Raw genomic sequence first — 12,838 nt, forward strand, 5'->3', positions numbered from 1 at the left:
ACATGTTTGAAGAACCTGATATTTGACATTCTAGTATCTAGGTACTTCATCCATTCATCGCTTACACACATCTGTATTCTGTACACACACACAAACACATATTGACTTTATTTCATGCATCTGTTCCTTTTGTATGCTCTTGGTTTGTTTCAATAAAATGTATTCTATTTACACCTTGTATCTTTATGTTTTAGAGGCTTGTAATTTTAGATAAACTTTACTTTATTGGCTTACTCACATTCTGACTGTTTGGGGATGTAGTACAGCCATCTGGTCTTTCCCTCTCCAAATATGATGACCATCAGAGTGAACATTCTCAACTTATAGGCTATTGTGCCACCTATCCCCCATTCGGAATGACCAAATTTGTTCTGTTTCAGAAGTGGTATGGCTAAAGAAATGTTATTTGCAATACAACTGTCCCAGATATCTCCACACAACCACTGGTTTTAGTTCAATAGCATCATATGCTATCAGTATATTTGACAGGAATCTATGTGTTTCTGATAAATGAGAGAAAAGTAAAGGAGTGCCGTCCGCTTAAACTAAAGCTATGTTTACAGTACTATTTTGACCCTTTGGTGATGTAGGGAAGGTACCTGGTTCATTGCTCAGCAAATTTGATGAAGATAAGAGTGAGCAATATCAAGTAATAGGCCTTTTGTCATCTCACCCCTATTCGGAATGGCCTAATTTGGCTCTTTTCCAGAAATTGGGGTAGGTCTAAAGAATAACCCATAAAACTAATTTACACCAAAATAAAAGTTCACAACAATCCATTTCATTAATGGGAGATATATGGGATATGAAAAAACACTGTTGTGTTTTGTTCTAACTTGGGTAGGGGTATCTCGAAAACTAAAGCCTTTTTTGGGGACTTGCTACTAGTCAATTAGGGTTACCATTACCAGAGCCTGTTTAAGGAGAGCCTTGCCACTCCCTATTAAGCCCCATTGTACCGAATTTGGCTGCAGTTCCACCAATGTTCCACTGGGGGTGATAGCGAGCGAGTGCATGTTGAATGGGAGCCTATGGAGCTAAACAGCTAAATTTGTCTGTTTCGCCTGATTGTCGTTGAGAAATCTCCGATTTGATTGTAGTTTTTGCATGTTCAACAAGGATTATAGGTCGAAAGTTGAATGAACAAGTACTTATGTCCTTTTGATTTCTTACAGGGTGAGTCGTTGTTGCCCATAACACGCTAGCATTCTGCTAATGAATGCTGATTGGTTAGTGAAGGACTGATACGACCAGAGCTCCCGCTTGATGGCATCCGAAGCGGAATCAGAATGTCAGAGCATTAGCAACATTAGCAACAACAATAGCAAGCCAAAACTCTTTCTAGCATGTGTATTGACAGGGAGAGCCTAACCTGTCAGCTGTGTTGTGGATGCCCTGAGAGAAAAAAGTAAGTGACCAGAGCTTGCCTTAAAGCAGTAGTTCTGGTCGTACGATGTGTATGACGTCAATGACATTTTCAAAAGCTTTTTATAACAGAAAGGCGACTTTAAAACAATCTAACAGCCAGCAGTGTGTATTATTTTTGCCACCCCTTTCTAATTCAGAATTCAAATTACGAGACAAAAAATTATATCCTGAGAAAAGTGGATTTTGAGGGGTACCGCTCCATAGACCTCCATTCATTCTGCACTCGCTCGTTAGCGCCCTCACATGGAACTTCAACCAGTTCAGAACCCGGAGGTTCCCGAGAGTGGCAGTTCTCTCTATATTAGACATTCTCTGCCATTACCGCTAGATTGTCCACCATTGTTTCCAACAAGGCCTATCTCTCTCCCTTCCCCCTACCCTCGCACTCCACATATCCATGGTGTAGCCTGTGTTCATTTTACTATTCAAATCTAAGACTAACCCATAACTTCTTCGGTATAATTACATTTTCGTAAATAAATAATTGTGTATAATACTTGCATTATCCCTCATGTCATCTGATCTACTTTCAAATAATTCAATATTTGCAATTGATTGACTGATTATTACGTAGGCTATTAACCAAGGTTTCCTTAGCCCCTTTAAACAAATTCTGAGGTGGTGCCCCCTGCAATATCTAAGGCTGTAGCCTACTTATGACAACAACAGAGCATTAATACAAGAACAATGATTGTAGGCCTAAACAAAAAAAATTGTGTGGAGACTGGACTAACTCCAGTTAAGCAAACTCAGCAAATTACTTTAAGATTATTTGTAGAGCTCATAAAGTTAAATCTGGACATGAAAATAATGTATAAGAAGTAGCAAGAGTGGATTCAACATGCTTCAAGGGGCTCTTTACATTTTGGTCGCGCTACAAGCACAAAACATAAATATACAACCCAAACTAATGTCATCTAAAAGCCTCTGTAAAAATGTGTTAAGCCTGTTTTGCCCTCTCCTTTTGTAGGACCCAGTATTAGGTATTGCATTTGCAGTCTGCTGCAAACCATTTAAAGGACATGAACAGTCAGGGCTATGAAGTCTCACATATTTGCCAACAAGTTTTAGTGGGGCCCCTGCAGCATTAGCTGCTTGTCCAGTGTTGCCAATTTAAAGACGTTCTATGGCGTCTGATTTGTGTCAAAGATCGCAAGCGTATATATTCTTTCACACAAACGTATATTATATTTTCACTTGCAAGATATGAAGCTTAGCGCAAGTTCAGTCAGGCAAGACCGATCTCTGCACTTGGGCTCAATCGTAGTGTTCACTACTCACTCCCCCCGCTAAGAACGCCCTACCTTACACCGTTCCCGGGTCGGGCGGTCACTGGGGTTCAAGTTGATTAGCGCTCCTGCCTACAATTAATGGCGTCATATTATGCCTTTAAATACGATTCTCTCCCTATGTACTTCGTTCATGCTGTCAAGTGCGCGACCCTCCACCTCCCCATTGCCACCCGGTTCCTGTCTCCATCTTCGGCTCAATTGATCGTCGGCTGCTGCCACGGCCACCAGTGTCTGGACTTCACGGGGAATTCTTATTCTGGCGTTGGGCAGGCGCCCGTTGATTTATATAATCCCCCGCGGGGTCCAAGTTCCAAACACTGTCGTCATTTATTATTCTGTAAGAAATATCTTTCACTTATCCCAGGTCTTTGTATTTGACCCCCTCTCAACAGAAAGATTCTGGCTCCCAGGTGTCTTTTATACAGGTAACAAACTGAAATAAGGAGCATGTGTAGCACAGAAGCAATCAATCAATCAGATTCCAAACTTTCCACCATGGCCAAGACCAAAGAGCTGCTGGATGTCAGGGACAAGATTGGAGATCTACACAAGGCTGGAAGGGGCTACAAGACCATCGCCAAACAGCTTGGTGAGAAGGTGACAACAGTTGGTGTGATTATTCATAAATGGAAGAAACACAAAATAACTGGGTGAAAGTGTTGTGGTCAGATGAGACCAAAATGTTGCGTACGAACAAAAAGCTTGCGTACGCTAGTTTTCACGCACACTTTGTGATGTATAAAGATTTACTTGACGTGAGAGTGTGCGGACCATCCAGGAAAGTTTTGAGCAGACGTGAGAATGTGCGGACCGTCCGCCAAGTCTTGTCTGGCTCTGAAACATGGCAAATTCTAACTGAAAAGTGCCAAAACTCACCAAACATTACAAAATAAAGTTTCCACTACTACGTTTATGACGTTGACAATTCAACATACAAACATACAAATTAAAGTTTGATCATTAATGTGGATGATCACATCAAAATGCCAAAACCCAAAACGGGAAATGCTATATAGCCTTCTGTTTAATCCGCCACCAATTAATAACTACTGTTAAACTTGAGGGTGTCAAACTAATGACTAAATCACTCAGGAAATGCCACGCATGTCACGCTAACCCTATAGCTGCCATGCTATTATGATGCGCCACCACTCGTTTCTTCATTTAAAGTTTTACATTGGACCATTTCTTCTTAATTTCTGCCATGGTCCGGTTCTCTGAACCCACAGCATTTATGGCCCTATAATAATAATAATAATAATGATTTTATTTGTTTATTTATTTACATTGAGCTAAATCTCAAAGTGATACAGGTTAAGAACAAGAAAGGGCGCAAATAGTGACAGTTTTCCACTCCGCCCACTTTCTTTTGTCGCTAATACCTGATGACAGTCCGCCAAACAGGACACATTTTCTCGCCTCCACCTCGATCTTGTCAGAACTTTGATCTCACAGTCACCGTATTTCTTCGAATAAACACTGCGGCGTTTAACGTTCATTTTTGGTGTGATGTTCATTCGAGGGTGGCGTTTGTTCGAAGAAATACGGTAATTCAGACAAATTAATGACCTCAGGAGTGCATTTATAGTCCATCTGCATATTCATTTATGGAAGGAGGCAAAGCGGGGTCAGTGGCTCGTTCACGTGCGGTCAATCTCACGTTGATTGTGATTTATAAAGGAAAGGTGCGCAGGATCTGGCGTACGACCGGTTTTATACATGAACGTATACATGAATATTTCTGTGTGTAGGTACTTTTTGAGTTTTGGCCGTACGCCATATTCTGGTATGAAAACTGTGCAAACTTGTATACATAAGGCCCCTGGAGTGGCCTAGCCAGTCTCCAGACCTTAATTCCACAGACAATCTGTGGAGGGAGCCAAAGGTTAGAGTTAACAAATGTCAATTGCAGAGCGGTCAAATATCCGCGGCTTGTACCCCAATTTTACAGTTTTCTAGTGGTTGTATGGCTTATAGCCCGGTTTTAGAACAAAAAAGTGTCTTTGTCCCAAGATTTCTAAAGACCGTGCAGCTAATCTAATGCTCAACACTTGAAAGTGGTCTTATAACTTGAAAGAGGAATAATTTCTATTGTGTCGTCTCAGTTACACTATCAGGGCTTGGAAATACAGTGACTTGCTAAAGTAGGCAAATGGCTAGTAGAACATAACATTTCAACATAACATAATAATTTCAGTAAATCAAACAGCTGCAAGACCCAGTGAGATATTATATACAGCTAGCAAACTAACGCTAGCATCGCTAACAACATTGGCTAATTCAACTTCGGTTGTGTAACTGAGTTCTTTGTAGGTTGGTTTTAAATATGATTTTAGATGGTAGTGTGGACAATAAGACACGGTCTCTTTTCGCAACTTGTATTTTCCCACTGCTGTTCTTGTCATCGTTGAGTGTTCACTCTGATTGGTAATGTTGTCTAGCTAGATGGCTATCCAAGCTGTCCAAGTGTTTTTGAGCAAACAAACGGTTGTGAGCATCGTTACGTTCTACACTAGTTGGCGCTACGGTATCGTTGTTGCGGCCAATTTCCGGTGCGGCCTGTACTCCGATTTACAAACACAAAGTTCCCATTCTGGTGGAGTGCGGCTTATAAAAAATGTGTCTTATTTTCCGAAAATACAGTATTTCACTCGTTAAAATGCAAATCAATTTATAACAATTTTGACATTTGTTTTTTTAATTTATTCTGTCTCTCACTGGAATTAGGGCTGCAACTAAAGATTATTTTAATAATCGATTAATCTGTCGATTCTTTTTCGATTAATCGATTAATCTTTTTTTTTTTTTTTTACATTCATTTCCAACCCTATATTCAAAAACAAAACTGACAGTGCAAATTCACAGTGCAAAAAATCTTTAGAATGTGCACAAACAGGCACACAATTTTGAAAAAATTATTAATATTTGCATGGATTTAATGCTATTTTCCAAGATAAGCAATTGATTTGAGTTTTGTTTAAAACTTTATTGAAAATTGAAAGGTTGTGGAAGTAGGCCAGACTTTATTGAATAATCTGGTGTATATTTAAGATTTTTGACACCATTTAGAAAACAAAGTTATGATTTGCGAGGATTAAGCTATTTTCAAAGCGTGATTTTATATAATTTTATTTGAAACTTCATTGAAAAAGAAAAGGCTGTGGACGTATACCCGACATTGTTAAGATACTCTGGTGTCTGTTTGAGCTTTTATATTCCTAAAAATATTATAAAAGTCTACATTTTTCAAAATGGTATGGGTAGTTTTTACCCGGTCCCTAACACGATGCTGCTAAGTAGCGTCTTCCGAATGTGAGACAAATGTCAAATATGAAACTAACAAAAGTCAAAATTACAGCAGCGGTGTCTGCCTATCACAGAGTTGACGAATTTCCCAAGGCTCGAATTTATTCAAATAATGAGTTAATGGCAAGAGGGAGGTCTACGCCAGACTTAAATTGACTACTGCAGCCTAAGAGACAACATGTTTTCGATAGTTTCAAACAGACTGGTATGAAGAAAAGATTGGCTATGTGGCTGTGCTAACATTCAGCGGCTGTAGGCTGCTTGTACTGTTTACTGCGTTTACTGTTTTGACATATTAGCCTAACAATAAATTAGGTAATCTGCCTTTCATACCTCAGTGCCAAGCCTCTTACTGACATCACCGCACGTCATTGCCGCCATGTGTTTCAGAACAACGTTACTCAACAACGTCTCTCCAATGGCCTGTACTCTACCTCCGCTTTGCTCCGCGCTAAACTAAACTTTTTTTTTTTAATACTCAAACATCTCCGCGACCTATTGACTTGCGTAATAATCGCACGACACAACGAATCGATAATGAAATTCGTTGCCAACGCTTTTAATAATCGCTTTTAATCGATTTAATGGATTCGTTGTTGCAGCCCGAACTGGGATTTAAAAAAATTATCTCTCACTGTATACGCTCGCAACTTTACACAAATCTGACGCCATAACGTTGTCACTAGCAACACAGTGCTTCAGAAATTCTGATATTACCAGTCTTTTTGTTTGAGTTCCAACTCAGCACCAGGGACCGTTTTTTGTGACAACACTATAGCCTACTGCAATTTACAGTAGCCCATGGGCAGAGTGGGGGGCTGGCATTTTTGGGGTTGACATTTCAACAAATTGGGCATCACACGACTGAGGGTGGACTATCCCCGACCTGAATTCCCGCCGAAAATTCCCAGTTGCAGAGAACTTTTACAGTCAATATGCTGAACTCTCCAAAAGCTCTAAAGCAGCCATCTATTTAGCATACTTGACAAATATAGCCTACGGCTATATCACTTTGGCATAACTCAGTAGGACTGTCAACGAATATTATAAATTCGAATATATATTTGAATAGTGTTAAAAAAAGAATTTCGAATGTGAAAATTTATACTCGAATGTAAAAAAAACGACAACGCGTCTGTCTGTTTTGCGGGTGGGCGCGCGCCTGAGCGTCACTGCTGACAGTTGACTTGCGTGGAAGATGGCAGTAAGTGCAGAAGCCAGCTTGACCACAGCAGAGAAAGTGATTGTAACCCCAAAAAATCTAAAGAGTGATTTTTGCAAATATTTTGGTCAGTTGATGGTTAACTTGTTGAGCCTACAGCTAAAGTAGTGTGTAAACTATGTAAGCTCGAGTTAGCTTACCATCAGTGTTTCCAGGTCTGCGGTTTTCCCGCGGAATTGGGCTACTTTTGAAGTGTTGCCGCGGGTTGATTTTTTTGTCCGCTGGTTCGGGTAGACCTATTTTGCATCCAAATTACATTAATATCTTTAAATACAAATTTATATTTTAAATGAAATAATTTATTTTTGCCCAAATCCTACCAAACTGACTCCAGATCAGCACATACACACATGGACATGGGGCACGCACACATACACACACGCACTGTGCGTGTGCACACGTGCCTAATGCTCTCAGTCTCCTGAGAAAATCTCCTGAAAACTGTGCTATGTTTTAATGCTGGCATACTAAACATTTGGTGTTACTTTGTAGATATTACAGTAGATTTGGCAATGAAAGCAATGCTGTTGGACTTTAAAAGCAGTGTATATGGTTTGGCAGGGGCATATTTTGAGGTTTGATATTGGGCTGGTTTTGATTGGCCATTGGGCTGGTTTTGTCACACAGACCTGGCAACCCTGCTTACTAGGGATGGGAAGATTCACCGATTCGCATCGGTGCATCGGCATAAAAGTTCACGATGCGATGGCCCGGATCAAAAAAGTGTGCACCGGATACAATGTGGGAGGAAATCGCGATGCATTGTTTCTAACATCTTTGCATCGGTATAATCCGATGTATTTATATAGAATGATGTGTATGCGAATACCTTTAGTATTTAGAAATTTGACTAATGATTTGGGACCAATAATTTTATAATTAGTTAGTTTCTTAAGCACGCTCTTATCTCCACTGCTGTCAGTGGCCGATTATCGTGAAGTCTCTCGGCAAAGTTTCGCGCGAGTTGGAGGCGTGTTCGGGCGAGTGTTATCATGGCGGAGGAAGAGTTACACGTTACTACAAATTGCAATAAATCCAAGGTTTGGCATCACTTCGGATTTTACAAGAAAGCTGGGCAATTTGACAAGACCCATGCAATTGGCAAGATATGTTGTGCTGCTATAAAGTACACAGGCAGCACGGCTAATTTAGGTTGTCACCTGAAGATGGTATTTGTGTGGAGACGTCTGCCTCCCCCTCGGATTCAGCTGGCTACTGTCAGTGGCTAGCTCCATCGGTACCCTAAGCAAGAATAGGAAGCTATTTTCCGACAAAACAAATCCCTGTTGTGTACGACAAAGTAAGACGAGAGATTGCTGAGTCTTTGAGAAAATGTTTAGGGAAAAAGTAGGATGTATGAGTTCAATTTAGTGTGTTGTATTATGACAGTGTTTACAGCAGCTTGTGACTGTCTGTAATAGTTTACCCTTTTTTACATTCAGAGAACACATACAACAGGAAAGAAGGACTGGTTTAAGGCAAGGTCCAGGCCTGATGTTATTTTATCTATTGTCAGAGACTTTTAATATGTGAAATAAAACTTTCACTTGTTTAGTTAATTGATGATTTGCAGTCTGACAAAGAAATAAATCATAGCATAAATGTAAATCAATATGTACCATATTAAATTGCATGGCATCATATTCCCTTTGTATCGCATCTCATTGAATCGCATCGTGTCGAATCGCAACTGCATCGCAATAGGGGTGAATCGTATCGTATCGCATTAGTAGTTGCTTTTATGTATCTTTAATGTATCGGATCGTTGGCAGTGCATCGAGATGTGTATTGCATTGTCCTCAGTGATGGAGATGCACATCCCTACTGCTTACCATTCAACAACTAGCAACGTGAGGCTACATCTCCATGTTTACCAGCACAGCTCGCTCGGAGCGTTCAATGTCGGTTCTATATTGTTAAACTTTAATGTAATTAATATTTGTTTCAATCACTGAATGAAGCCTGACATATTTGGGGCAAGAATCGCGACCTTAAATTGCTCGCACAAAACTCTTGATCAGAACTCAGCATTTGTTTATTGTTGTCGTTCATTTTACACCGCTGTGCGTAGAGAGCGCGACGGTGCAGGAGAGAGAGAAAGACGTGTGCGGCGTGTGTGCGATCTAGAGGCCAAGGTCTGCAGTCTTGGCCATTAGTTCATTTACTTATTTCTGTGTAGGTAAATTGTCAAATATGTTTAAACTTAAATAAATAAGGCCTACCTACAGTATACAAGTAGTTATGTTTTGTTGTATTAACTTGTCCTCTTATTGACGTACCTAATGCGCAACCAGAAATTCGAATATATTCGAATATATATATTTTTTTAAGGGAAATTCGAACGTCATTTTTTAGTGGCCCCAAATCAAACTTTTTCTTTCTGCCTAAATAGGCTAAAGAGAGATAATTGGCATAACTCATAGATACCCCAAACAATTAACTCCCACTGTAGATAAAGTAAAACTGTCATGAAATGCATGTACTTTCTCTCTGCCTTTCAGTCAGTCGGTGTTGCTATATCACATCTCAAAACATAGCGTAGGCCTACGCATGGGTTCGAAGGTGCTCAGAGGTACGCAGATTCTCACAAGTTTTTTCCTCATATCTGAAACCCTGTGTAGAAACACCCATACCCATGTTTTTGCACAAATATTCATACGTAGGCTATGCGCCTTCATACATTTGAACCCTGGACTAGACTGGAAAGACAAACTGTGATGTAGCTCACACAATGTGTCAAAATGGTGATTCAGTCCCTGCCAAGTGTAGTCCATACCGGGTTAGAGTAAGGCAATGGCACTGTAACAGACTTACAGCAGGACATAACAATGAAATTATGTAGTTCGGCATTTAGACACAGGTTTGTGAAATTAAGGAAACTGTCCATTTTGGTAGTGTGTATTAAGGCAGTCTCAGATTCTGTTTCTTTTTTTACTAAACCGCCAGGACCATATTCATCAAGAGCAGCACAAGGGATCATTTGGGTATAACATTTCATATTTGCAATATATATTTCAACAATAATATTTTTACTTAAACAAGTCAGTCTGACAAGAGCTGATCTTGACATTGGTAATCTATAAATAAAAAATGAGTATGACTATAAAAAAATGTTGCTGATGAAAACCAGAAAGTGGAGAAAATCAGCTAGGCTGATGTGAAAAGGCAGAGACCAATAAATAATCATTGCCAGAGAGGAGGACTGGTATATAGAGTATAAACAGACCATAAAGACTCACTGATGACAACTATGCCATTCCCAGGAGTAGCGTGGTCTGCTCGGCAAGAAGTCAGCTGTGCCCTGGTTCTTCACCCTTTGAGGGAACCTCAGAAGCATACGAGTGTCATAGTCTCTCACACTCCCTCTGTAAGCAGAGCTGCACAAACAGTGAAAATCACATTAAGATAACACAAACACATTGTGGGCCACAGTGGTTATCAACTGAAATCAAGTAATCTGCAGAGGGATGAACTGTTTACAGATTCTAGAACTCTTAGTGGCAGGATTCTGTTTATTCCCAACACATTACCCTTTTAACAACCCTTCAACCACAAACATACCCGAGACAGTGATTCACATGGGCACACACATATAAATGCACACACATTTGAACACACACACAGAGTGCACACAATCTAAAATTTGCTTCAATACCTTGATAAGCAGTTCTCTTCTGATGCACATCTGAGGTTGTACATAGGGACCCTCTGAACATAAGCAGAGGCTTGGATGTAGTATGGGTCTGGCACAAGATCAGGTAGACCTAATGGAGATTCATTTGCATTTACCATAAACACATTATTAAATATGAACACAAAATTGACCCCTAAAACTATAGTGTTTTACATTATCAGACAGTATTCAGACCATTAGGAACGATTTTCCCCCATGCTTACCATACTGGTGATACCTAGTGCCATATCCGGGTCTCTGTCTGGGCCTTGGTCTTTCATAAGTGTCATAGTAATTGTAGTTAGGGTTATCGGGATCAGTGGATTTGTATGGGTCATATGGGTCATCTCCCACCATCATGTCTTCTCTCCTTGTTTGGGGGGTTTTTGCAGTGGGTTTGTCTTGTGTCTCATTCTTTGTGGAAATTGACTTTGTTTCAGCACGGACACTTCGATGGACATCCTGACGCACATGCCCGTGAATCCCCGAGCGCTTTCGAACTTGAGGAGGGAGAAAGCGTGGGCGAACTGTGCATGCTTCTGCACCTCCGACCACACTCTGGATAGATGCTTGTGATGGAGGCTGTCTTGCCGAGTCCAAAGGATTGCTTTTCTCCCCAGTCGCTTGTCCGTTTTGAATGTCAGCAATAGGTTTTGACGCTGCTTGATACTCCGAGCCGCGGGTCAGAAGACTAAACAATTTGCCATTGTGCACCCACTGTATTGTCTGACTTAAAATCCCTGCTCCTGGTTCGATACTCCCTGTTCTTGTCTCAGGGTGCAGCTGAGATTGGGCAGTTTGTAACAAGCAAACGAATACACAGACGTGTGCACAGGCGTGAATCGTCGTGCAAATGCCCATGGTGAAGTAATAAAACAATATCGACAGTTATTTAAAATGTTCAGACTTTGCTTATGGCTATAAACAATAATAATCAACAATAATCAACACAGAAATAAACCTTCAATTGTAAATGTTCTTAACTATCTGCGTAATATCACATCATTCTCTTCCGAGGTTTCCCGATGCGCTAAGTGAAAGGGAGGAGGCGGAGTTGAACATTGAAAGTTTCTTATTCCGATGTTATACAAGCCTAGAATTTCTGTTCATGTGCTCATCATGTAACAGCTGTAACAGTCCTCAATTCTGACCATAGTTTAAGGGGCTGCCCAAAATGTTTGATAACTGATTTTGTATTTACCCCATACTATTTTATTCATTATATTTATGAGATGCGAACATGTCAGACATACATTTTTCAGCTGACCAAAAATCAGCTATTTGCATATTAATGATATACAATGTGCCTGTGTCAAAAGTCAACAGATATTCTATCCATACATAATAATAATTATATTTGGATATATTCATTTTCTTTACTGTACACATAATAATAAGCTCTTACACACATGGACACACATACAGTCCTGCTCACCATTATTGGCACCCATGAAGTTTGTGTACATATTGTGGAATGTCTACTGAAGAAAATACTTAAATAGGAACAATTGATCTTCGTGACAGAGAACCTAGACAAACCTCAAGCCTTCTTGGACAATGTTTTATGGACAGATGAAACAAAAGTGGAGCTTTTTAGTAATGCACACAAACAGTATGTTTACATATGGCGCAATGAAGCCTTTAAGGAAAAGAACACCATAACAACAGTCAAGCATGGTGGAGGATCCATAATGCTGTTGGGCTGCTTTGCTGCATCTGGTACTGGAGGCCTTGACCGTATCACAGGCATCATGAAATCAGGAGATTATCAATCAATTCTAGAGGGAAATGTCTTGCCCAGTGTAAAGAAACTTGGTTTGAGGCGAAGATCATAGGTCCTCCAGCAAGATGAAGACCAAAAGCACACTTCCAAAAGCACGTAGAAATGGTTGAAAGGGGAAAAAATTGACTGTTTTA

At 40.1% G+C, this 12,838-nt stretch overlaps 1 protein-coding gene across 1 annotated transcript in view; it reads right to left on the reverse strand.

Annotated features, from left to right (window-relative positions):
- The window catches only part of loxa (lysyl oxidase a), a 28,504-nt gene extending 16,543 nt beyond the window's left edge, over window positions 1–11,961 (reverse strand). Inside the window, exons 1-3 of the mRNA XM_084687222.1 lie at window positions 11,146–11,961; window positions 10,904–11,012; window positions 10,488–10,625 (exon numbers count right to left, since the gene is read on the reverse strand). Coding sequence (XP_084543348.1) covers window positions 10,488–10,625; window positions 10,904–11,012; window positions 11,146–11,782 — 884 coding nt within the window. The 5' untranslated portion in view covers window positions 11,783–11,961. The remainder of the gene's footprint in view (window positions 1–10,487; window positions 10,626–10,903; window positions 11,013–11,145) is intronic.
- Window positions 11,962–12,838: the final 877 nt, after the last annotated feature.

The sequence above is a fragment of the Hypomesus nipponensis genome, chromosome 22, assembly GCF_054491055.1.
Source record: "Hypomesus nipponensis isolate SF chromosome 22, ASM5449105v1, whole genome shotgun sequence".
Taxonomy (NCBI): domain Eukaryota; kingdom Metazoa; phylum Chordata; class Actinopteri; order Osmeriformes; family Osmeridae; genus Hypomesus; species Hypomesus nipponensis.